Source organism: Portunus trituberculatus, chromosome 50, assembly GCF_017591435.1.
Source record: "Portunus trituberculatus isolate SZX2019 chromosome 50, ASM1759143v1, whole genome shotgun sequence".
NCBI lineage: Eukaryota > Metazoa > Arthropoda > Malacostraca > Decapoda > Portunidae > Portunus > Portunus trituberculatus.
Window position 1 is genome coordinate 24,889,138 of NC_059304.1, and position 27,962 is coordinate 24,917,099.

The window sequence follows — 27,962 nt, forward strand, 5'->3', positions numbered from 1 at the left end:
AAACTAGAATTGTTATTTCTGAATATATTTTCATGAAATATTGGCCTCTTTCAAGAATGGCAAAGAGTTGACACTGTTAACTGACCAAGTGAAGTTACGGTGGATGAAATATTTTGGATGGATGGCTACCATCATCAGAATTGCATCATAGAGCGACTTCAAGAATTTAAGGAAGTTTGCGCAATCCATGCTGTCTATGCCATTCAGCAATGCATTGGTAAAAAGTGTTTTCTCCCAAATGAACTTGATCAAAAAATAAGAAACAGGATGCAACTGATAAACCTAGAAAACGTATTGCACGTTCATTCACTCATGAAAAGTAACGGCACTTGGGTGCCAAAACCATGAACCAACAGCATCAATGTTAGGTCTGTTCACCCAGGACATCTCTATTAAGGACGCAGACACGGAAGTGGGTGTCCCTGACTTTAAAACTGGATAAAAATTTAGGGTAGTTACAGTATGGATAAAAACTAATGACACTTGAATTTTTCATATTGAACACATTTTCTTTTAGCGCAGTGATTTCCGTGCGATATATATGTATTATGTTGATCATTTTAGATTAACTTGATTTTAGGAGAAAAATATTAATTGTGAATAAATCTACTGATATACTTTATTTATTTATTTATTTATTTTTATTTATTTATTTTTTTTTTAGGTGGGGGGGAACCGAAAACGCAAATTGGTGTGGCGGGATTTGGCGGGTTTTTTTTTTTTTTGTGAGGGATGTGGTGGATTGGCAGGCCGCAGTCCCCTACCTGGCAACTCTGAGGCTGCGAGCAGCTCAGTACTCAGTAGTTAACAGCAGGCTTTGGCTGGCGGAGGAAGCGGGACGAGGAGTGTCCTTGGTTCTTGCAAATCTGCCGGCCATCAGCTAACATTCCAATCTTAAGTCGTTACGGGAAGTGAATGTGGCAAACAGTGTTGGAAACAGAACAGTCCTTGATTATCCTTTGGTATCGTCGTTGGATATTTCTAACCATCGTTTTGCTGCACCATGAGTTACTTTCCTCACCACCAGGTTGGTGCTGTGTTCTTGTGTCGAAACGTTTTCTTGCTGTTTACATTTGTATCACGGTAATCAAAGGTATCAGAGTAGAGCGATGAGTGTATATCATTCACAATGTGGAATAATATTTATTCAGCACTACATGGAATGGAAGACAAGAAAAAAAAAATATATAGGTGGTGATTCCCGCTGAAAAGTTTGAGTGGATTAATTATCTTTTTTTGGGGGGAATTATGGGATAAATAACCTGCGTTACATCCTGCGCTGTACAATATTTCTGGAGGTGTGTGGGTGTGTTTTGAAAGATGAAAAGTCTACGGAATTAACTTGCATCCAGTAATTATAAAGAACATTTCAGTTGGTTACGATAAAGTATAAATTTACATATATGCAAAGATATTCTTAACTTTTAAAGTGTAAAGTTAGTCAAAAGTGTGAATATTACTACGTATGTACAGTACATGCATTCCAGTGTAGGTTCAGGTTCAGGGTGTTATTGGGAGTGTTGCCTTTGCATTGGCACTCCCGACTCCAATACGTTTCCTTGATTGCGGTGCCGCTGCACTGCTGCTCCTTTTTAGTTTTCTTTCCCTTGTTTCCTGAACTTTTAGAGTGTACGTTTTGTCTTCTATTTATCCACAAAAAGCACTTTTCCTTTTAAATTTTCGGTAGAAAATAGGGTTGTAGTTTTTCTTTATTTTACTTTTTTTTATTTTATTTATTTATTTATTTTTTTTTTTTTTATATATGAGGAACTACCGGCCGAGGGCAACAAGAAGCACTGAGGTGCCGGTCCCTCAAATGCGAAAAGAAAGGTGACTCCTTGGCTCTTTTTTTTTTTTTTCCAGTTCTAAATCTTGAATGAAGAATGTAGCGAGTTGCTTGTAGTTTAGTGTAAAGGAAGAGAGTTGTCTTTAGATGCCAGGCTGTGACTGCCCGCTTGTATTATGAGACAAAGGGAAATGTTCAGTGCTGGATTCTTCCTTCATTTTTCTGTGTAGGCTGGGCAGTGCAAAATAAAATTATGCAGGGCTTGATTATTGCTCTCACACATTGTACACCCTGTGTCCTCATTTCAAAACCTCTTCCTGTCCCATAGATTTAAATTATGCATTCTGCACCTAAATAGGATTACTGATGCTTCTTAGTTATCATACACCTTATCTTGTTCCCCCCCCCTCATCTCTGTTCTCCACTTTCTATATAGCTACTTTCAAGCTTGTCTTTTCAAACATCTGTTGTTTCCATTGACTTAGATCCCATATCTAAGTTTTCTTTTATTTATTTATTTGTTGTGTCTTTTCCTCTAACACTGACCATTTTCCTATCTAGTAATGCCTCATTTGTTCACCTGTTCTTTTTCCCTGACCTCTTATCTTGCTATTTCCTTCCCAACAAACCATTACTTTCCTCTCTTAGTATATATTGTAAGTATTTTAGTTTCTCATCCATTACTCTTGCCTTATGTTTGAATTTCCTATTTCTCCCTTGAACACTGCTTCCTGTGCATACCTTGGTGCCCCCAGCATCTAACATCTCACTATTTTCAATTCTATATATATATATATATATATATATATATATATATATATATATATATATATGTGTGTGTGTGTGTGTGTGTGTGTGTGTGTATATCTTGAGTAGGTAAGTCTATTATACTGGAACCATACAACACTGCAGGGGAGCCACACACTTCCTAAAGACTTTTTCAGTTATTAGTTTTAAGCAGCTTTTAGCTACCTATTATTGAATAATTTGAGTTCCTTGCCTTTTCAGTCATGAGATGTCAATATTTGAATTTTGAAACAGTTCTTAGTATCATTGAAGATTATTCCTAAATGTTTTATCTCCTTGCTAACTTGGATACCAGCAATCTAAAGTGTTTCCTTTCATATTAAATATTATTATCATGCTCTAGGCCAGTCTCCATGCTAATTTGCATTGTGGCTGGTATCACCCTCTCTGCATCATCTATTTTCTGGGCTAGGAGTATGCCATTATCAGCAAAGGAAAGTGATGTTATCTTGAAATTTTCATCTTTATAGCCTCTATCCATTACTTCTAGTTTTTCCATTATCTTGTATGTTAATTTGAATATTGTAGTTGAGGCTGTACACTCTTGCCTTACCCCACTAGTAACCATCATCTCCATTTCCTCCTCTCACATTTTAAACCTAGTCTTGTCTTCTGAGTACATGTTTAAAACTTTATATTATTTGTGGATTTATCTTGTAGGCTCTGAGTGTTTGGACCATTTTGTCCCTTATTATGCTGTCAAAAGTTTTGGTATAATGAATGGATATTGCAATTAGTGTTTTTTTTTTACAGTACTTTAGTATAAACAAATGGTTCTCAATGCTCCCACCAGCTGTAAAACCTGCCTGAGTGACCTTTCCCCATTCATTCCTCTATTTGCTCTTTAAGATTTTCCTTATCACAGACATTAACAATTTGTACCCTACATTGGCCAACACTATAGGTCTTAGTTCATAGTTTATTATGTAGTACAATTCTGGTCCACACATTATAGGAAGGATATAGCTCTACTGGAGTCATTGCAAAGGAGGATGTCTAAAAAGATACAGGCCCCTATGAAGCAAGACTGAAGAACTCAATTTGCATTCCTTAGAGAAACGTGGGTTAAGAGGATACTTGATACAAGTATTTAAGTGGTATAAGGATTATAACAAAGGAGACATGAGCGAAGTTCTTAGGATCAGTAGCGGGGACAACCAGAAATAATGGGTTTAAGCTTGAAAAATTCAGGATTAGGAAGAAATAGGAAGAAACTGGTTTTCAAACAGAGTGATTGATGAGTGGAATGGACTCATTGGTCATGTAGTCAGTGCTGAGTCAGTAGGTAGCTTTAAAAGAAGATTATATAAATTTATAGATGGGGATGATAGATGGAATTAAGTAGCTTTAATCACACAGGGACTGCCATGTGTAGGACTGGCGACCTCTTGCAGCTTCCCTCTTTTTTTATGTTCTTATGATCATAACCTTTGGTCTTCTTACTTTTGATATCATAATTGTGTCTGACACTTTCCATCCCTCTGGTGCCTCCTCTGTTTCTAGTTCTTGTTTCATTGCTTCAATCAAAATTGCTAATGAAATTTTGCTCTTTAAAAACATTTAAAAAAATTCTGGTTTAATCCCATCAGGCCCAGTGTATTTCCAAGCTTTCATTTCCCTCACTCTATTTTCTCTTACTTTTTAATTTTCTATGCATGTAATTCCCCTTTTTACTTGTAGTGTCATCTTTTAGGGCTCTCTATTCTGTACCCGACATGCTTCCACATAATTCTGGTCATTTCAAACTGCCTCACCAGCCTTTCCCTTACTATCCCATGTTGTTTTTGCATATTCATTAATGCTTTCAACTCCTCTGTTTCCTCATAATCTTACTTTATCTGAGGGTTCCATACTTGACTAGTGTTGTTCGTATGTATCCTGTATATTGTCTCCCTAAACTCATTAATTGCTCTTATTGATTCCTGTTTTTCTAGTTCTCTTCCATCCTCACCATATATTCTCACAGGCTCTTTCTCCTTTTTCTTTTCTTCATTTGTGTACATCTCTTTCTTTATTAGTAACTGTATCTTCACCTTTTGTTCCTATAGTGCAGCTAGGGAAAGTTTAGAGTAATATGTAGGTCTTCTCCAGGGATGTAGTAATGTCAATGTACAATTCCATTCAGCAAACTGACTCACATCCTCAATAGAGATGTACTGATGCATCGGAATCGGCGGTATCGGCCCTTTTTTTGGGTATCGGTATCGGCTTATTTTATGCCGATACTTCCGATACCTAAAAGGAATGTACTACTTAGTGATATATTCGATGTAAGATATTGATACCAAATTAATATAATACGGCGTATTAAGTTTCCTTGGTGATTACTGTATGTCATAGAATACTGTTTTTTGTGGTAATAAGCCATAACCTCTAAATTGGACGTGTATGAAACGCGTATAGGCTGAACTCCGGCATCCTGTCACACGGTCGGTCATGAGTCACCACACATTCTCACTGTCTCTCAGTCAGACGCTGCTCCTCCACCCACACAAAGTTCACACAGGTGAAAAGCTTATGTTTTTGAACGATAATCTAAGAATGTCAAACTTCAGATATTGAGAATCCAACAAAATGATATATATATATATATATATATATATATATATATATATATATATATATATATATATATATATAGTTAGGCACTGCATTATTGTAAATAACAGCATATTCTTATTTGATTTATAATTAACAGTGCTAGTGCTAGCCTTTTCCAAGATATCATACTGGAATAGGTGGAAGCTCGAATTATATATGTATATCAATTTTAATGCAAGTTTAATTTTTGAGTTACTTGTGTTAACCTAAGGATGTAAAAATTCCATAACTAAGAAAGTAACGATTCTGTTTTGTAATCATGTGCATTGTGTATAATTTGTTGCATATTAATTATTTAAGATCATAGCAATACACTAGAAATTTAGAATAAACTAAACTTTTTCTATTTAATTGAAAAGATTAGGTGAAAGCTCATTTTTCTGAATTGGTCTACTAATGTCTAATGAATTAATATCAAAGGATGTCAGATTTAATTAAAGAGAAACATACACAACAAAATGAGTTTCTTTTGCTAATATTTTGTGTCTGTTTTACAATTTTAATAATTTTGAAAATATTTTTGATCGCCAAAATATCGTCAATAAAATTAATAATGAAAATGCACAAGACCAAACGGTTGCTAAAGGAGTAAGAAGTAAGAATTTAAAGTAACTGACAAGAATCAGAAGACTGAGAAGATATTCATTCCAATTACTGAGTAATTTACCTTTGCAAATGGCTTCAAAAAGCTTCTATCTAGAATTGCTCCTATTTCACAAACGTTCTCAGAAGGACTTACAGCATCCCCCAAAACAAAGCCTCCCATCTGATAACGCTCGCCATCCACCAACTCATCCTGGTGTCCAGTGCAGTAATCACTATAAGTAGTAGTATAGGTATCGGTAGTAGTATCGGTATCGGCCCAATTAGGTGGTATCGGTACATCTCTAATCCTCAACTCTCTCTCTCTCTCTCTCTCTCTCTCTCTCTCTCTCTCTCTCTCTCTCTCTCTCTCTCTCTCTCTCTCTCTCTCTCTAACACACACACACACCGCGTAGTGTAGTGGTTAGCACGCTCGACTCACAATCGAGAGGGCTGGGTTCGAGTCCCGGTAAGCGGCAAGGCAAATGGGCAAGTCTCTTAATGTGTGGCCTCTGTTCACCTATCAGTAAATAGGTACGAGATGTGTAACTCGAGGGATTGTGACCTCGCTTTCCCAGTGTGTGTTGTGTGTTGATGTCTCAATCCTACCCGAAGATCGGTCTATGAGCTCTGAGCTCGCTCCGTAATGGGAAAGACTGGCTGGGTGACCAGCAGGCAACCGAGGTGAATTACACACACGTTCATGCACACACACGCTCACACACACACACACACACACACACACACACACACACACGACTGTCACACTTGTTAATCGCACGTACATGGTCATCCTTCTCTGCTGTTTGTCCTCGCCGGCTTGTCTCATCGTAATATTACTCACAATCGAGAGGGCCGGGTTCGAGTCCCGGCGCAGCGAGGCAAATGGGCAAGCCTCTTAATGTGTAGCACTTGTTCACCTAGCAGTAAATAGGTATGGGATGTAACTTGAGGGGTTGTGGCCTCGCTTTCCCGGTGTGTGGACTGTGTTGTGGTCTCAGTCCTACCCGAAGATCGGTCTATGAACTCTGAGCTCACTCCTTAATGGGAAAGACTGGCTGGGTGACCAGAAGGCGACCGTGGTGAATTACACACACACACACACACATTGAGTCCCACGAAGTGATAAGGCAAATAGGTAAGCTTCTTAATATGTAGCCCTTGTTCACCTAGCAGTAAATAGGTATGGGATGCAATGCATGGGGGTTGTGGCCTTGCATCTTACCCGAAGATCGGTCAGTATGAGCTCAGCTCAGTGGTTTCCAAACTTTTTCAGCTTGATATCCAATTTAACATGCCTCACTAAGCACATTAGCCCTTTCATAAAATGTTGTTGACATTAATATAAACATTATAGGGTTAAATTAAAACACTAGAGATATTTTCTTTTATTTATTGCATTTGAACATTATGCATCTCTGATAACTATTACCAAAGATGTCAAAAAATTTTAAGTCATTTATAATGCATAAAATTATTTATAATGAATAATTATCTATAATGGGTTTATTTTACAACTTTGCATACTATACAAAGTTAACACTAATCCTAATGTTAGGCACTGCAATGTTTTCATGGTTTTCACATTTCTTAACTTTTTTCTGTCACCTCTCCATTATTCCCCCAAAAGGTTAAATTGCTCCCAGGGGGTAATTTACCCCCAGTTTGGGAACCACTGCACACACACACACACACACACACACACACACACACACACACACACACACACACACACACACACACACACTGATGAACTTAGTTTCATAAGAGAAAAAAAAGCTTCTGTATTGAAAAAAATTACATTCTTGCCACAGGGTAACGCCATGAACGAGAATCAGCAAGAATCTGAGCCGCTGCTGGATGATGATGATTATGAATTACTTCGCTGCGACTCTTTGTTGGCTCGAGTGGGCTCTAACAACTTTGCCTCACTTCTTGAGAACTCTGTCCCTCCCACTACTGAAAATGAGGAATTGAAACACACGGAGATGCAGCCTCCACTTCAGCATCAGCCGCAGTTTCATCCTCAGCAGCAAGATGCAACTGATATCCAATTTATCATAAATGACACTTTATCAATGGAAAATGGCATCGTACTTCCATCAAATGAAGTTCAATGGGATCAAGCTGAAAACTGGCTCAAGCTAGACTATGATGTAACAGTGAGTACATTATTTGTTTAATAATAATTTTGTGTCTTACTTTAGTTCAGTGCCAATTAACATGCTGCTTCACTTTAAGACATACTAAATGATCTTTTAGTAACACAATCAGATTTCTACATTTTTGCCTAAGATACAGATGATATTTTAAATTGTTTGAAGAAATCTTAATGAAGATGTATTGTATTCTATGGAAATAGACTATTTGAATTTTTAAGTTTTGATTTACTGAATTTATTTTATTGTTTTTACTATTGTTTGCAGTCTTGTGAGGATACCATACGTAAAACTTTGCTTATATTGGTTTAGGTGGTTAGGAAGCTTGACTTTACCTCAGTCTATTTTTTATGCTTTGAAATATTTATATTAGAAGTGAATGATTCATTGGTGTTTGACTTGCTACAGGTTCAGTACAGGGCAAGCAAATCCTGTTTGTCTTTTACTATTATAGTGGATCACACACACACACACACACACACACACACACACACACACACACACACACACACACACACACACACACACACACATATGCACATGCACACAGAAGCTGCACTGACAAGACATGCAAAAACAGCTCCCAGGGGAAGCACTACAGCTGGCATTGGAACATGACCTAGACCATATGTACTGTACAAGGGGGTTAGGGGGCCATAGGGTTCTCCTGTCTCTAAAATAAACAAGATTTGGGTACCTTATAGAGTGGAAAATGGAGGGAGAGGAACTAAGTGGTGCTACTGCTGCTAGATATATGAGATCAAAACAAACGCCAAGTTTTGAAAACCAAAGGTTTATCAAAACACCAGTTGCCCTGAAGAGACTGGGTAATGATAACATGGACAAGGATTTTTCTGGATTTAGAGAGGAAAGAGATAATATGAGGAGGCTGATAAACCTGGAAAGGGAGATAAGATACATGAAGGAGGCCATGTCAAGTATGATAGAAAAACAAGTCAATAAAAGAAAACACTTATACTAAAAGTGAGATTAGAGGAATGTGAGAAAGTAAGAGATATAAATCAAGAGATGCAGGAGATAAAGAAATAACACTATATACTAAAGGCTACATGTTGCAACTATGAAGAATCCTTAAGGAGCCTACAGAAAAAAATAATACGTACAGGAATGGGAGGATAAAGTAGAGAGTGTATTGGGTGAAAGCAAATGAGAAGAATTATGAAGTGCCTGGAAACAGGAAAAGGAAGAAGAAACAAGTAAAATTTTCAGAGGTAGTAAGGAAGTAAATACAGGAAAAGACAAAGAACATTGTTATACAAGTAATTAAGGAGAAAGAAGATCTAGCAAGGGTTACTGTGGATAAGAGGAAATGTATCTTAAATTTTGGACTGAAGGAAAAAAATCCAAACAAGTTCATGAGAGAGCGAGAAGAGAGAGGATTGGCCAAAACTATTGTCAAACAGGTCCAGAACAGCACACAGGAGTTAGACCAGGAAGTAGAGGAAGTGATTAGGTTGGGAAGGTTTAGTGAATGGGGAAAGAGACTAATGAAAATGAGAATGAGATCACAGGTGGCAGTGGAGGAGATTATGACAAGTAAAGGGAAACTGGCTGATGATACTGAATTTAAGGATATATGGATAAAAAGAGTTATGAACCTGGAAGAGAGGGAGAAAGTGCTAAGAAATGAAGCTAAGGGGAAAAAAAAAAACGAGAAAAGGACGGTCATTGAGAAAAGGAATTTCTACTGGAGGGTTCTAGATATGAGACTGAAGAAGGGGTGTTTTTGAAAGAAGGTGGAGGTCTTGGAAGAGGCAAAAAATTAAGAGTGATTCAATACTAATATAGATGGGTTGTTATCCAGTGTGTTGGAGGTTAGTGATTATTTGAAAGAGAAAAGACCAGATGTAATGTGCATAGTAGAAACAAAATTAAAACAGGAGATCCATGTTAGCTTTAAAGAAGAGAAATATAATAACTGGAGAAGGGGGAGGAGGAGTGTTAATAATGATTTGTGATAATATATGTGTGGAGGAAGTGCAATATGGTGATGGTATGGTGGAAGTAATGGGAGTAACAATCAAGACAGGAATTGACAATAAGGAAATGCAAAGAGAGGTGATTAAGTGCCTAGATAATATGATAAGAAGAGATGGAAAAATATTATTAGTAGGAGACTTTAACTGTAAAAGAGTAAACAGGAGAGAGATGGAAGTAATGGGTAATGCTGGATCGTGGAGCAAAGAGGTGTTACAGTTAACTATGGTGAATACAGTGGATCAGTGGGTGGAAAAATCAACACGATACAGAGGGGAAGAAGAATCATCGTTGCCTAGTATTCACAAAGAAGCCAGAGCCCCCTCACAGCATAGAATACCTTAGTCCAATGGGAAGAAATAATCATGTAGCATTAATGTTGGAAATGCAGGAAGAGGACAGGATAAGATACAGATAAGACTACAAAAAAAGAGAGATTAAATTATGCAAGAGCAAATTTTGAAAGGTTAAGAAAAATTTTTAGCTGATATTGAATGGAGGAACATTATGAATGGAAGGACAATACAGGGGAAATACGAAATATTCCTACAGAAATACAATGGAGTGAAGAAATACAACCTTTCTATAGAATAAAGAAAAATATACTTGCTTGGTACAATGCCAGATGTACAGAAGCTAAAAGGGAAAAAGATAAAGCTTGGAAGAAACTAAAAAAAGCAGAGAAATTAAAACAGTCGTCGACAGCAGTATAAGGATGCGAGAAATCAGTATATTAGAGCAAGGAGAGAGGAAGAAAGAAACTTTGAGAAAGATGTGGTGAGAAAAAGTGAAGATGAACCCAAGTTTTTCTACAAATTTATAAGTGGTAAGATTAAGAATAAGGAAACTTTAGAAAAAATAATTAAAGGGAAGACATACCAAACAGCAAAGGAAATGAGTGAAGTAATGAATGAGTGTCAAAACTCTTCACTGAAGAAGATGAATTTACAGAACAAAATAGGACATTGCATTGCCAAGGATTGCAGGATATCATAGTACACAAAGAAGATATTGGAAGACTACTAGATAATTTGCATGTCAGAAAAGGAATGGAGCTGGATGGTGTATCAGGCTGGGCATTAAAGGAATATAAAGAGCAGCTGTTGGATCCAATTTGGGAAATGGTTACAAGTTCATTAAAAGAAGGGAGAGTATCACTGGAATGGAAGAGAGCCAACATAATCCCAATATTCAAGGGAGGAAAGTCAACTGAGCCATTAAATTATTGACCGATGTCACTTACAAGTTTTACGGGGAAAATATGTGAAAGATATAGAAAAATGGCTAAAATATCTGGAAGAAGTTATATTGAACAGACAATTTGGGTTTAGGACAGGAAGTTCATGTGTGTCGAACTTATTAAGTTTTTACTCAAGAGTAATAGAAGGACTATAGGGCAGAGATGGATGGGTGGACACAGTATACCTGGACATTAAAAAGGGCTTTTGATAAAGTCCCTCATAGCAGACTACTTTGGAAGTTAGAGAGCATAGGAGGACTGAGAAAAACTTTGTTAGACTGGATAAGGGATTACTTGAAGGACAGAGAGAGGAGAACTGTGATCAGGGATACATACTCATCTTGGGGTAAAGTAACAAGTGGAGTGCCACAAAGGTCAATGTTAGCCCTCATCATGTTCCAGATATATGTAAATGACATACTAAATGGGGTAACCAGTTATATTAATTTGTTTGCTGATGATGCAAAATTGCTAAGAGTAATCAAAACTCGAGAAGACTCTTTGCTACTGCAGGAAGATAGAAACAAAATTTATGAGTGGTGTAAGAACTGTCTGATGCATCCAAAGTTTGAAAATGCAGCAGTGGTGTGGTCACCAAGCTTGAAAAAAGATATAAGATTAGAGCGGATCCAGACAATAGGTGCAAAGAGTGTACTGGAACTAAAGGACCTAACATATGAGGAAAGGCTGAAGGAAATAGGACTGCCAGCCTTACAAGATAGAAGAGAACAAGGAGATCTAATAACAATGTATAAAATAGTAAATGGCATTGAAAAGATTGATAAGGAAGAAATGGTTTTGGTGACAAGTTGGAAGGACAAGAGGGCATGTAAGGATTAGAATGAGGCAGTATGTGACGGATATTAGAAAATATAGTTTTCCACATAGAACATTGGAAAAGTGGAATGCATTGAGTGATGAAGTTGTTACAACACATAAGGAAAATTTGGTTAGGGATACTGAGGAAAAGGAAAAGTGCGTTGTTATCTTTTGATTAAAGGAAAAAGTTATATCAGTTTGACATGAAAGAGAAGAATATGTGAAAAAGCAGGCTAAGAAAGTAGTGATGGAGGTGTAGGATGATGAAGAGGAAGGCAAGAGACTGAGTGAAGAAATTGGAGAAGTCTATAGACTGGGGAAATATGAGGAGGGGAAACACTTCTGTTAAAGATTAGAATAAGATCGCAAGCAGGTGCTGAAGAAATCCTGGCAGGCTCATGGAGGCTGGGAAGGAAAGAAGCGAATAAAAATGTTTGGTTGAGACTCGATGAAAGAGTTAAATTGAGGCATCTATGGGGAAACAGCCAAAGAAAAAACTTAAACGGAACAGCAAAGGAGAGGACAAGCCACTACTGGAAGGTCAAAGACATGAGACTGAGGAAGTGGTACACCAGGACAGAGAACAAAAGGGAAACAAGTATCACTGTAGAAGAGGAAGAGTATTAAAAGTCGTATACACGAAAGTAAATGATATTGTAGCAGCAGAAATAGAGTTGAATGATTATTTAAGGGAAAACAAGCTTGACATCATGAAAGTAACTGAGACAAAATTATATGGAGGACTTGAAGCATTGGATATTGGGGAAAATAGCTATAATATATGGAAGAAGAATAGAGAATAAAAAAAGGAGGAGGAGTGGTTATTTGTAATGAAAGAGCTGCAGGTGGATGAAATAACTTATAGAGAAGGGAGTGCTGAAGTTCTGCAAGCACGAGTAAGAATTCATTGAGAAAGAAAAGGAACTTTGCCATTGTTTATGTCCCACCCAGAATAATAAACTCATGGAAATGAAGAATATGGGAACATGCTTAATGATACCAGAAAATGTTTACAGAGACTAACTGAAAAGAATAAACCATAACAGTGTTGGGTGACTTTAATTGCAAGGAAATATTTTGGGAAGACCTGACAACTGAGGGAGGAAAACATCTTGGGGACAAATAGTATTGAATCCAGCAGTAGACAATATCCTAACTCAGTGGATGAACCACAACACAAGGTATAAAGGAAATAAAGAACCATCATGATTGAACTTAGCATTTACTAAAGAACCAGAGATACTCAACAACTTGGAATATAAGAGTTCACTCAGTAAAAGTGATCATGTATTACTTGAATTCAGGCTGAAAGGACTCAAAGAAATTAGGAATGAAGACCATAAAATTGAAGCTACAATTACAGCAAAACTAACTTTACAGGATTAAGGAAATACTTTGAACAAGCAGACTGGACTGAATTTTATATATCGAGAAAACTGAAGACAGACTGGAATATATATCGAGAAAACTTAAGTGGAGAAGTATAATGAAGGAATAATGAAACGTGCCAATCAAGAAAATAGATGAGTCTAGATACAAAGAGTAGTTTAACAGAAGCTGTGAGTTAGTAAGGATGGAAAGAGAACAAGCCTTGAATAGATGGAGAAGTAGAAGATCAAATCATTGGTTAGATTATGCCCGGAAAAGAAACGAGTATGTCAAGATTCGGAGAATGGAACAAAAGCTATGAGAAGGATATAGTGGATAAAGGTAAGGACCAACCAAAATTGTTTTACAGATGTAAACAGCAAGCTGAAAAACAAAGCAGAAATAAGCAAACTAAAATACAATAATGAAACATGAACACCCAGAAGATATTGCGGAAGTGATGAACAACTGTTTCCAGTCAGCCTTCATTTGAGAAAGTGACTTTCAGTTGATGGTGTTCATGAAATACAAGGGTCAGTAGAAGAAGTAAGGAAAATAATGGAAGTACAAAATGTAAGGAAAGCCTCAGGTCCTGATGGAGTGTCAAACTGGATTGTCAGGAAATGCAGTTTGCTGATGAACTACACAACATCATTATAAGTTCCATAACAGAGGGTAAAGTATCAACAGACTGGAAAAGAGCTGATATTGTGCCCATGTTCAAAGGGGGAAATAAGGAGGATCCATTAAACTACAGACAGTGTCATTGACCAGTGTAATAGCAAAAATATGTGAAAGGATAATAAAGAAGAAATGGATGGAATATCTGGAGGAGAAAGGTTTGATGACAGATAGACAGTATGGATTCAGAAGAGGAAGATCATGTGTCACAAATTTAATAAGCTTCTACTGAAAGTGGTTGACATAGTGCAAGAAAGGGATGGCTGGGTGGACTGCATATACCTAGATCTAAAGAAGGCATTTGACAAGGTCCCACACCAAAGGTTACTGTGGAAACTTGAACAAAATGGAGGACTAAAGGGAGGACTTCTGAAATGGATGGCAGACTTATCAGTCTGTTTGCAGATGATGCTAAATTAATGAGGAGGGTGAATAGAAAAGAAGATTGTGAGGCGCTACAACAAAACTTGGATAAAATGTTGAATGGTCACTCACATGGGAAATGGAATTTCATACAAAAAACTGCAGCGTATTAGAATTTGGAATGAGCAAAAGAAGGCGGAAGGGAGTTTACTCAATGGGAAATGAAGAAATTAAGTCTGAAGAAAAACACTTAGAAGTAATTGTTGTGGATAACTTGTCAACAGAAAAGCACATAAATAGAAGTATAGGAAATGCATATGAACTTTTGAGAAATATAGAGGTGGCATTTGCTTACATAGACGAAGATATGATTAAAAAAAGAAATCTGTTAAGGACTCTAATACACAGCTACAGTATGGTCACCGAACAGGAAGGAACACATAAGGAAACTAGAGAGAATACAGAGGGCAGCAATAAAGCTTCCTCCAATTTTTAAGTGAACAGTCATATGAAGAAAGGCTACAAATACAGACAAACCCCGCTTAACAAACGGGTTATGTTCCTAAAAAACGTTTGTTGTGTGAATTTTCATTAAGCGAACCAATTATAAGAAGTTTGACCCATGACTTGAACTTCCATAGAGAATAAACAAAGCGAGAATGCATCATAGTACAGTAAAAGGTTTAATAAAAGTAAAAATTATGAAGTTAGATATTTAAGCAGTTTAATTTAAGACTAAGTCATTATAATGTACACTAATGTATATAACTTTATAATGTTGATGATCTTAAATTTATGAAGGGAGGGAGGGAGAGTGGAGCGGGAAAGACGCTAGCCGGCAACCTGTGGAATGTAAACAAAGAGCGCATCATTGTACAGCATACAAAACTTATGTACATTTCTACAAGGCTTTCCATTTTATCCATTGCAGAGTCACGAGTTCGGGTGGTTCTTTTAGCTTGCAAGGAAGATACGGTCTCACCAGCCTTCTTAATAGAGTCTGCTGACTTGAAAATAGTAGAGACAGTAGATGGAGTCAAGATGGTGGCGAGCAATGCTATTAGTTTTCTCGCCTCGTGTCTGTGAATAATATCCAGCTTCACTTCGAGAGTAAGAGGCTTCCTGGTCTTAGCAACGCTAGGCAACATTGCAGGGGTGGTTGTAAGGCGTTTTAGTGGCATGTTGAGCAAGGTAAGACGAGCTGCTGGTGGACGCTGTTGTTGTTTTGAACTAATAAGAGCGGGGAAGGGTAGGGGGAGTGAGTTGTACGCGTTTTGTCCACGAGAGGCACTAGTGTATTCAAAAGCCTACTGGCTTGTGTGATACGGCTGGGCTTTCAAGCTTGGAAAAAATTACTTGGATTTGATTTTGTTAAAGTGAGTTTGGTGTTCGTTATATGAGCAGATGGTAGTAAAAGGAAACGTTCGTTGTAGTGAAATTTCGTTGTGTGAACGTTCGTTAACCGGGGGTTGCCTGTACTAGGTCTTACAACCTTGGAACAGAAAAGTGAAAGAGGAGATCTAATACCAGTGTACAGAGCAATGAATGGACTGGAAAAATTAAAGAGAAGACTTACTAATCTGAGACAACAGTGACACAAGAAGAAATGGAAAGGAATTAAGAAAGGACAATGGCAGGAGAGATATTAAAAAGTTCAGGTTTCCACAAAGATGTGTAGAGGTGTGGAGCGGTTTAGATAAGAGAGTCGTTGAAGCAAAGACAATCAATAAGTTCAAAGAAATGTTGGATTTGCATTGACAGTACGAGCATAGCTCTTTCCCTGTATGATACAACTTGGTAAATAAACACACACACACACACACACACACACACGTAAAAGCGTAAAGCCCAGGCCCTGTAAAACTACAACTAGGTAAACACACACACACACACACACACACACACACACACACACACACACACACACACACACACACAGATTGAGAGAGAGAGAGAGAGAGGCTGTAATTTGGATTGAACCCATTGATGCCTTTTCTAGCTGGACACCACCACCCAGGGCAATCAACTTCTCCAGTGTGATACTCCTGTGGTTCCAAGTGATGCCAACAGCCACACTTCTGTCATGCCTGATAGCTCACCCAACAGCCATGTGCCTTCCCTCAAGAACTGGCCTGGGGAGCATGACTTTAAAATATCTCTCCCAACTGGAAATAAAGATAGAAACAAGGTAAGAATCCCAATGGGGAGTTTTCAGAACTATTGGTTGTGACCAGGTGGCAGCACAATACTTGTCCCCTTTGCTCACACAAGGGTAATATAGAATATACCTACAGTGTCATTCTATAAACATGAGGTAAAATAAATTGATATTATATATTTTTTTTACACAATTCCTTCTAAATAGTAACACAGGCAAAATCAAACCCTATTCATGAACAAATGTATATAAGTTGATTTTCTAGGGAATTGGCATTGAGGCATATTTGGTCGTCTCCACATATCCAAAAGAGTACACCCTTGATTGGAAGTGTATTAATCCAGTCAACAGTAATCATGAAGACATGTCTGTGTCACTTAAAACTCCAAACCACATAGATCAACTTACAAGTATATGGAAACAACAATTCTAATTAAGAATAGGCAACTCTAGTATCCTGGCAAGAGTGTTGCTGTCTAACCCAACCTGAGCTGTCCACCTGTTTAACTTCACAAACACATTGTTGGACATCCAGTTTATTCCTGCTGTAATGTCGATGCCTACATTCAGCCTGTTCCTAAAGAGGGTGACCGTTCTAATCTCTCAAACTACCATCTTATAACTTAATTTCTTACATGTATAAAGTTTTTTAATCTATCCTCAATAGGAAGGTCCTCAAACATCTGTCACTTCACAATCTTCTCTGATTGCCAGTATGGCTTCCATCAAGGTGATCTGACTTTCCTTACTGAGTCTTGGTCATCATCTTTTTGAGATTTCAGTGAAATTTTTGCTGTTGCATTAGATATATCAAAAGTTTTTGATAGAGTCTGGCACAATGCTTTGATTTCAAAACTGGTTTCTATCCTTCTCTCTGTAACTTTATCTCAAGTTTCCTTTCTGACCGTTTTATTACTACTGTGGTAGACGGCCACTGTTCTAAATCAATCAACAGTGGTGTTCCTCAGGGTTCTGTCCTGTCACCCAATCTATTATTCATTAATAATCTTAATCAAGCTTATTACCCTATCCTATGCTGATGATACCACCCTACACTTTTCCACATCTTTTCACAGATGACCAACACTTCAGGAAATCAACTGACCACAGAAGGACACAACAGAATGCCTAACTTCTGATCTTTCTAAGATTTCTGACTGAAGCAGAAAAAATTTAGTAGTGTCCAATGCCTCAAAACTCAATTCCTCCATCTATCAACTCATCACAACTTTCCAGACAACTATCCCCTCTTCTTCAGTGACACTCAGCTGTCCCCATCTTCTACACTGAATATACTTGGTTTTTCTTTTACTCATAATCTAAACTCGAAACTTCACATCTCATTTCTTGCTAAAGCAGCTTCTATGAAGTTAGGCATTCTTAGGCATCTCCACCAGTTTTTCTCCCCCATCCAACTACTAATTCTGTAAAAGGGCCTTATCTGTCCTTGTATGGAGTACTCTTCAGATGTTTGGCACTGTTCTACTCACATAGTTTTGTTAGATAGGGTGGAATCGAAAGCTTTTCGTCTCATCAACGCTGACTGACTGTTTTCAGCCTCTTTCTCACTACCGAAATGTTGCACCTCTTGCTATCTTTTATTGTTATTTTCATTCTAACTGCTCTTTTTATATCTTGCTAACTGCATACCTGACTTCTTGCTGCAGCCTCGCTACACAAGGTTTTCTTCTTCCTCGTAGCCCTATTCTGTCCAACAAACCAATACTCTCAACCATTCATACCTTTCTATGGTAAACTATGGAACTCCCTGCCATCTTTTGTATTTCCATTTACCTACAACTTGACTTCTCATGAGAGGGAGGTTTCTAGACATTTGTCCCAGACTTTGGAATAACTTATTATCTTTGAGGGAACTGGCAATCCAGTGGGCCTTTATTTATTTTTTTTTTTTCCCTTGGCTAGATTTCCTTCTTGCATAAAAAAAGAAAGTAAAAGAAAAAAACTTCCAACCTGGGGACATTTATGGTTCCCCTCCTCAGAAGGGGACTCCAAGACTGATGTAGTAGTCACCATTTTTTTTTTTTTTTTTTTTTTTTTTTTTTTTTCTAAGTGAAGGTGTGTGTGTGTGTGTGTGTGTGTTTGTTTGTTTGTTTGTTTGTTTGTTTAGGAAGTGCTTGTAGTTTTGTGTGAAGGGGGAGAGTTGTCTTTAGAGGACAGGCTATGACTTGGGCTTGCAGTATGAAAAAGATGCTAAAATCATCACGAAAATATATATATCCATATGTCATGATATTACTTTGGGTCATACTATATATTAGTCATAGTTTTTACCTTTTTCATTGTCCAAATCAATAGATTTTAGACTAGTAATATGCCGTATTTAAGATATTGATAGTATTATAAGATAATAAAAAGTGTTTTGACCAACTTCTCCAAAAATTATCCATACAGGATATTCAAAATTATATACAGAATGTCAACAGTATCATAATAATCAGTGTTCTATGCTTCTGTATGCACTTGGGATTTAATACAACAATACTTTAGCTCATGTCAGTAAGAGAACATGTAGCAGTGGTGATATCTGGGGAATTTTTCTGAAAACTTTCCTTTGTGAAAAAGAATGGGTGCTTGTCTGTCTCATCTTATTGAAAATAAAATGGTTTTATCATCAGTTCATATATTTTCTTATAAGAAGCTACTTCAAAGGTTTCATCTGGAATGCAAGTATGAAACCAGTGTCATATTAATCTATTCATCTCATGTTGATATAGTTAATTGGTATTATGTGGCAGTAAGACATTAGATACAAATAAAATTAATACATTTTATCTAAATGTGAATGCTCATAGTGGGAAATTAGAATGCTAATAAGTTCTTACTTCCTTTACAGTGGTGCTATAGCATGATGCAGAATAAGCTGTACCTGTGTCCCCTTATTGCTGTCCCAATACATGTGAAACTTAAGCAGTGGTTTCATGCATCCATCACAATTACCCCAGTATTTAAGGAAAGTCGCCATCGTGTAGATGCTGTGATGCCCTGCTTTAATTGCAAAAGTAAAGGTGAGATTTTGTAGTGAGTGCATTAATTTTGGATCATCAAATACCACATATTGAAAGCATTGGACTGGTTTTGAGTCTTGAAGAAATTATATATGATAATAAAGAAGATGCATATAATCATTGAAATATTTTAAAATGTTCTGCAGTTTTGAAGTTTTTTTGGAAAAAATGATAAACAAGCAAATTATAGTTGAAAATTATTGTCTTGCCAGGAATTGTTGCCTCATTCTTAGCCATCAATATGAAGATCAAGTATACAGTTTACTCTCTCTCTCTCTCTCTCTCTCTCTCTCTCTCTCTCTCTCTCTCTCTCTCTCTCTCTCTAGTGTGGTTATTGTATTGCGTCATGGAAACACAATACAGTAAAACCTCGCTTGACGAACGTCTCTAAGGACGAACAATTCGGGAGACGACCAAAAAATTTGTCAATACAGAAGCTCCCCAACTTACGAACATAATGGGGACCGAGAGGCTGTTCTTAACTCCATTTGTTCGTATATCCAAAGTCGGGTCTCCATTGCCTTTTTCCTATTGTTTTAAAGTTTTGTTTACCACCTGAACTCGTGACTCTGCAATGGATAAAATGGAAAGCCTTGTGGAAATGTGGTACATAAGTTTTGTATGTGGTACAATGATGCACCCTTTGTTTACATTCCACAGGTTGCCAGCTAGTGTCTTTCCCACTCCACTCTCCCTCTCTTCATAAATTTAAGATCAACATTATAAAGTTACTTACATACATACATTAGTGTACAGGTAACTCTCGATTTACGCGATAGATGAGTTCCAAGAGGCATCGTGTATTTCAAAATTTGCGTAAAACAAACTTGTAATTCTCATAAGAAACAATAGATAATAGGGGGATGTGGGATGTGGTCCCAAAAAATTTGTACAAAATACTCTATTTATTTGGCTAAATTAACATGTTTTTATTATTTACCACATCAGCCTTCTTAATAGAGTCTGCTGACTTGAAAATAGTAGAGACAGTAGATGGAGTCAAGCCATGGTGGCGAGCAATGCTATCAGTTTTCTCGTCTCTTGTGTCTGTGAATAATATCTAGCTTCACTTTGAGAGTAAGAGACTTCCTGGTCTTCTTAGCAACGCTAGGCAACATTACAGGGCATTTTGGTGGCGTGTTCAGCGAAGGAAGACGAGCTGCTGCTGATCCTGTTTTTGTTTTGAACTAGAGTGAGTGAGTGGTGCGCATTTTGTTCACAAGAGGCGCTGGTGTATTCAAAAGCCTGGATAAAATTTCATTAAAGCGAGTTTGGTGTTTGTTATACGAGCAGATGGTAGTAAAAGGAAACGTTCGTTGTAGTGAAATTTCATTGTGTGAACGTTCATTAAGCGGGGGTTGCCTGTATATATATATATATATATATATATATATATATATATATATATATATATATATATATATATATATATATATATATATATATATACACACACACACACACACACACACATCATTACTCAAGGAGTCATAGTCATCACCACTGTCCTTCATGTCTAGAATATATTCATCCCCACTACTGTCATCAGAGAGGTTATCCATGATCAGCAAGACAAAAAATATATGTAGTACAGCTGACTCGTTAGCAAGGACAGAGACAGTGACTGAGTGAGGAAAGCAGTGGGTTGGCACAGAGTTACCATATAGGCAACATTTAGTTATTTATTGTTTTATGATTGGTTGAGAGCAGAAGTGGGTGGAGTAGGGCATGTGAAGAATGAAACGCTTTGCCTAGAATGCCAAGCGAGATAAAAATCCATCATATGAAGAAACATGAGAGTGATGTGCAAGATGCATCATCGTATGGCTGTACAAGCAAGTCATGACACACATTTTGTCATCATATTGAAGAGGTAATAGACATAACTATGAAAAAAAGCTTGTGCAGCAATACCATGTAGGGGAGGGGAGGCATGTAATCAGCAAGATAGAAGAGCAGATAACTTGAAAATAGCAATAGATGCTACCAAATTATGTAACATTGCAGCAACGAGAAAGAGGCTGGAAAACAGTCAGTCAGAAGAGAGGAGTTAATGATGAAAAGGTTTTGATTTCACCAGTTTAAAAGAATTGTAAGAGTAGAAGGCTCCATACATGAACAGAAAGGCTTCTGTACAGAGTTAGCACTGTGGAGGGAATGACTTAGAACACCAAACTTTATAGAAGCTGTTTTAGCTAGAGATGAGATGTGAAGTTTCCAGTTTAGATTATAAGTATAAGACAGACTGAGGATATTCAGGGTAGAAAAGGGGGACAGTTTGAGTGTCATTGAAGAAGGGGAGATAGTTGTGTTGAATTGATAGATGGAGATATAAAGTTTTTGTTCCATTGAATGATAACTAAGTTTTCTCTGCTCCAGTAAAATTTTACAGAAATCATAAGTCAGGTGTTCTGTGGCTTTCCTATGTTATCTGTTTGTTTCTTGAAGGGTTATTCATCTATGAAAAGGTGGTATCATCAGCATGGGAATGGATAGGGTAAGAAGTTTGGTTAAGAAGATCATTGATGAATAATAGGAAGAGAGGGGGTGACAGGACCGAACTTTGAGGAACATGACTGTTAATAGATATAGGAGAACAGTAACCATCTCCCACAGCAGCAATAGAATGGTCAGAAAAGAATATGAAGTTCCAGAGAGAAAGATAAAAATCGTAAGAGGGCAGTTTGGAAATTAAAGTTTTGTGACAGTCTATCAAAGGCTTTTGGTATGTCTAAGACAATAGCAAATGTTTCACCAAAATTTCTTAAAGAGGGTTTGATTTCTTAAAATAACCACATCATAAGTTTTTACCTGGAAATAAAAGAAATTGACTTGCAAGCATTCCATTGGATGTGTGAAATACATGAGAAAGTGGTGACTTGGACAGAAAGCTATTAGCTGCATTTATAGTCATTGATGTGAGTGTGGATATGGTTGCAGTGTAAATGAGCTTCTTTTTAAGGAAATTAAAAGTGTTCATGTGGAGTCTGAAGTAGAAGAGAGATCCCTTGTGACATATTTTCTAAAGTGCACATATTTACTTGCAGTGTTTTGAAGGATTAGTTCGAGATTTTCCTTTGTATTGCAAAATATTTGATATAAACATTTTTTCCCTTTTTTTTTTTTTTTTTTTTTTTTTTTTTTTTTCTCTCTCTTCAGTAAATGATGATGTAGCTGACCACCTGGTCATGATAGAAGGACAGGAATGTGAGTATAAGCAAGTCAACGAACGTTACGTCGTGTCAGTTCCCCTTCACCATCCTCCACCGGGTGAAATAACCTCCACCTTGCTGGTCAAACTTTCATGCCTCCAGTCATGTATTGGGGGGCCGAATAGGAGACCTTTCTGCCTTGTTTTTACCCTTCATGACAGGCAAGTTCAACAGAATTATTTTTGTATGTATTCCTCCTTCATATTTATATAGTGAAATAAGATACATTTTTTTTTTATCTAAAAACTGCTAGCTAAAAACTCACTTCATCATTTTCACTTTTCATATTTGTTAGCTGTCTGTCTATTCTAAGCCATAATTTTTAATTACATTTCTGTCTAGTTGTCTAGTTACTTGCTAATGAAAAGAGAATCTCTCTCTCTCTCTCTCTCTCTCTCTCTCTCTCTCTCTCTCTCTCTCTCTCTCTCTCTCTCTCATTTTGATAAAGATTGACTTTTCTTTCCCATGGGATTTTTAACAGCTCTGGGACTGTTGTTGGGCGCCAGGTGCTAGATTTGAAGTGCTGTAGGTGTCCGTCACGAGACATGCTGAATGAAGACAAGGCAGAAGAAAAGCGTCAGCGTCCTGCACAACCCAATAGTGACTTGAATCAGCTGGATCGTGTGCAAGTAAGTTTATTGTTGTGAAAAAAGATATTTAAAGATATTTTTCAATTTGCTGAAATGTTGCATATCTTCTGGAGAAAGTCTTACGCTTTACCACCCAGCTATAGTTTTGTGAAATACTTCTTTTGGTGAAAAGTGAATGTAAGCAACATACTCAGATAAAACATTCCTCGGAATTACCTTAAGGAAGCTGTGCATTTGCTGCAAAGATGGATTTCTAATCAACAGAATAACAGTGATGTACTCTTTTTTATCTTCTCAGGACCACTTTTGCTTGTAGTTCAATTATCTCAATATAGTTGATATTGTTGATAAGTATTATATCAGTATTGTAAGATAGCAAATGAAAAGGTATAACTTTTTCTTTTCCCAGGGACTCAAGAGATCAGCAGTACCTGTTGCTACAACTGGTGATAAGAAGAAGCGTTTCAACATCAAGATGGAGCCTGGAACAGAAAACCGCTACAAATCTGTGATAGTGAGTATTGAGACAAAACATGAAACCTTCATTGTGTCATTTATATGTCCCTGAGCTTCAAAATATTCATTCATAAAAAAGTCATGTAGTTGTGAGTTGATCTTAAAGATTGCAAACTGCAAACCAGGTTGAGGTTCAGGTGAATTATTTTCTTGCATAATTTTAAATTCACATTGCTTAAAGATGCTTATACTGTTGACCCTCGCTGACTTGGACTAATAAGTGGAATGGTTGGTGTGAGAAAACTGAATGTCCATCTTATACAAATTCCTATGTGGTGACTACCAGGTGCTGGATTCGCCAGGCACTGCCTTTAACAAGTCCCAGCGAGTCTGGGAGCCGTGTGGCTTGTAGAGTTTTACCGATTCCCAAGTCATGTAGATATTGAATGATATATATAGTTTTGTCCTAGCCTAGCAGTGAAAAGTAGTTCAGTTGTTTGTGTACATTTCTCTGGCACTGCGACGTTCCAAGGCTTCTCTTCCAAGGAATAGCTAGCCAAGATGAGCAGCTCTGTTGTTTATGAGTGGACAAAGCTGTTTGAAGAGTTTCTCATAGGGAGCATTAAAGGCCAAAAATAGCAACAAAAAAATAGCAATGGCTTGCTGTGGGTGAAGGGGCCGCCATGTTTGTTTACAGTTGACAAACACGACAAAGGCAGAAGCGAGCTTGTGTGTGATGACTAGCGTCGACAAAAGTTGACAGTCTTCAGAAAGTTGACAGAATAAGTTCATGGAAAAGTGCTAGTGTGACGCAGCCTGCAACGCACAGGGTAGCGTCAGTTTACACTTTTGCCTGGCGGGTTTGCGACGAATTTGGGGTGGCTGCTTATTTCACCAGGTGGGTGGTGCATGAGATATGAATGTCAAATTGGCGAGTCAGTCGGTCGAACCTTGAGGATCGAGTATTAATTAACTGAGTTTGAATTGGCAATAATTTGAACTGCGAATGGTCGAATCGTGAGGATCCCCTGTATGATGATTTGAGAAAGGAGTTACAGAACAAGTGAATAAAGAGTAGGTTCATATGTATTGGGAAAATGAGAGTAACTTTTGTGGAGGCAACTGTCACAAACCTTTCTTATGGAGCGGTTTAGCCTAGTATGAGCTGTGTGCGAGATGGGCACCCAATATATACAGGCGACCCCCACTTAACGAACGTTCACACAATGAAATTTCGCTACAACGAAGGTTTTATTTTACTACCATCTGCTCGTTTAACGAACACCAAACTCACTTTAACGAAGTTTTATCCAGGTAATTTTTTTTCCAAGTTTGAAAGCACCGCCGTATCACGCAAGCCGACAGACTTGAATACACCAGCGTCTCTTGTGGACAACACACGCACCACTCACTCCCCCTGTTCAAAACATTAACAGCGTCAGCAGCAGCTCGTCTTTCCTCGCTCAACTTACCACCAAAACGCCCTGCAATGTCGCCTAGCGTTGCTAAGAAGACCAGGAAGTCTCTTACTCTCGAAGTGAAGCTGGATATTATTCACAGACACGAGAAAGGCGAGAAAACTAATAGCATTGCTCGCCACCATCTTGACTCTATCTACAGTCTACTATTTTCAAGTCAGCAGGCTCTATTAAGAAGGCTGGTGAGACGGTATCTTCCTTGCAAGCTAAAAGAACCAACTGAACTCGTGACTCTACGATGGATAAAATGGAAAGCCTTGTGGAAATGTGGTACATAAGTTTTGTATGTGATACAGTTATGCGCCCTTTGTTTACATTTCACAGGTTGCCGATTTGTGTCTTTCCCATTTCACTCTCCCTCCCTTCATAAATTTAAGATCAACATTATAAAGTTACGTACATACATACATTAGTGTACATTATAATGACTTAAATTAAACTGCCTGGGGCTTCCCCCCGTGCGTTCACTGTAAATGATGATGATAAGCCCGGAAAAAGCCATGAAAAGTGGTTTCTTTGGTAAGGAAAGGCAGGCGCTGGCAACTCAGTACTATGGCGTACACACCCTCTACCCTTCCATCTCAGTGTCCCTGTGACTGCAACGGGAGGAGGATGTATTGAGTATCTCAGCCGTTGATTCATGCCTTGCAAGCCACAATCCAGCCTATTTTACCTGTCTTTTTTGCCTTACAATTTCTAAACAAACAGTGCAAAGGGCAATTACAAGTTGTATTGACCATGCATAGATGGGAGACAGCCTTGCCTTTGAGCGACTAATACCTACAGTCATTGTAGGGGCGGCCAGATGCCATATGAGTCTTACAGAATATTCTAAACATGTCTAAAAAACATATATGATGCACATGGTGGTGTATGAGCACGAAATATCCAACCCAAATAAATGTACAGGGTCATAGAGGACAAAAATGACATCTTTGGGATTTTTTGCCTTTTTCTTAGTTTTAACTTCTTATCATTCAAATTGTATCTTCTCCCACATTTCTCAACGGATTTTCAATTTTGAGGTATCATTTTGAAGCTCGATGAAACTGCTACATTTTTGTCTCATAGAAATTAGGAAAATTTATTTTCTGTGCTGCAATGAAATAATAAAAAAGAAATTTAAAATGATATTGGTCATCAGAATCAAAAATTCAAAATTCTAGGATACAGAAAGTTTTGTTATACCACATATTTCATATATGTACCGGCAAAATTGAAATCTACCCTCTGGTGACAAAGTTTATAGGGAATGTTCTTTTCAAAAAATAGATTTTTTTATTTTTCATGCAATTATTTATGGTTTGATTTGCTTGTAACTACTACAGTAACATTGTGTAATAGGCATCTATCAGTGGAAAAAAAAAAAAATTACCTATGTAGCTCTTTATTTTCGATTTAAAAAAACAACAACTGGACGGTCCCCTTAGATTTTTGATAATGTCAATTGAAAATGAGGTATAGGAAAGTGAAAAAAAAACTTTGGGAAAAAAAAGGCTGGTAGTTCAACTTGGACTTTAGTCCCTGGGTTGACTCATCACGAAATCTAAATTATCAGGGTCCGAGTTATCAAGGTTCAACAGCATTGATCTACATGTACATATCTAGTCTCAAAACACCACTTTCCTTGATACACAATGCTTCTTCCTTTATAGTTTTCTTTGTTGATAACTTTTGAAATATTTTAGAATTGTTTGTTTTTGCCCAAATTCTTGAACATCATTAATGTGAAATGTGAGACAGACAAACAGACTGGAGGATCTGGTATTTAATTTAAACTAGATGTTTAATATAAACTTGCACAAATTAGCTCAAACTGGACTTAACATGATTTATATATATTTCTGAAAATCCCAGATAGAGTAGAGGAGGTAGTTTGCGATACCTTAAGCAGACAATATCAGCTACGAAACCTTCAGACTGGAATATGACCACAAAACTTTTACCAGTAGTGTAAAATTGTATCTGCTATGATGGCAGATATCACTCTGCCCTCTATCACTGCAGTTTCTCAGCATGGAGTACTGTAAGTGAAGGAAGGTTATGCCGGCTCAGTGCGCCTACTGGAGGGTTTTCGCTATAGGTATGGCTATGGCGCTAGGTGTCTTAAGTTCTTTATTTTTATCCACAAGCTATCAAAATAATTTTCATTAAGTAGTTAGTAATTTCTCTTGTCTGTCAAGGAGTAAAAGTAAAAGAAAGAAAAAGATTGTAAACTAGCTTTGTATTTTTTCCCTGGGGAAGGGGGAGTCAGGTCACCAAGCAGAAACGTATGTGGAAATCGACGCACTTTCTGGTCGCCACAATGGAAGTAAACACTGACGTTTCCCTGTCTTACTGTGTGTTGTACAGCCAAAAAAAAAGTCTGCATCCAATGATGTTCAATAAATGAGTGGAGTTTGGGGCAATAATTGAAATAAAATGATGTCTCATCTTATGTTGCTTCTCACCACTCACTATGCTAGACTGGGTATCTTGAGAGGACATAACAGTAAATATTATGTAAATTATCAGTCATTTACACTTTTATAACAAGCGCCTTTACTGTATTTATTTACTTACGACATAATCACCTGCAGAAATCTTCATATCTCTTGTGTCCCCTCCACAATTTAAAAATTTTTTTTTTTTATTTATC

General features: G+C 37.4%; 1 protein-coding gene across 2 annotated transcripts in view; it reads left to right on the forward strand.

Moving 5' to 3' along the window:
- The window catches only part of LOC123500088 (cellular tumor antigen p53-like), a 38,708-nt gene that overhangs the window by 8,549 nt on the left and 2,197 nt on the right, over nucleotides 1-27,962 (forward strand). The window contains exons 1-7 of one of the 2 annotated variants that reach the window (XM_045248738.1): nucleotides 791-1,027; nucleotides 7,591-7,938; nucleotides 16,404-16,592; nucleotides 19,417-19,588; nucleotides 22,748-22,961; nucleotides 23,282-23,429; nucleotides 23,800-23,904. In XM_045248738.1, the coding sequence (XP_045104673.1) occupies nucleotides 1,004-1,027; nucleotides 7,591-7,938; nucleotides 16,404-16,592; nucleotides 19,417-19,588; nucleotides 22,748-22,961; nucleotides 23,282-23,429; nucleotides 23,800-23,904 (1,200 nt within the window). In that variant the 5' untranslated portion in view covers nucleotides 791-1,003. Of the gene's footprint in view, nucleotides 1-790; nucleotides 1,028-7,590; nucleotides 7,939-16,403; nucleotides 16,593-19,416; nucleotides 19,589-22,747; nucleotides 22,962-23,281; nucleotides 23,430-23,799; nucleotides 23,905-27,962 lie in introns of those variants that run through there. The other variant, XM_045248737.1, reaches the window with a different exon arrangement.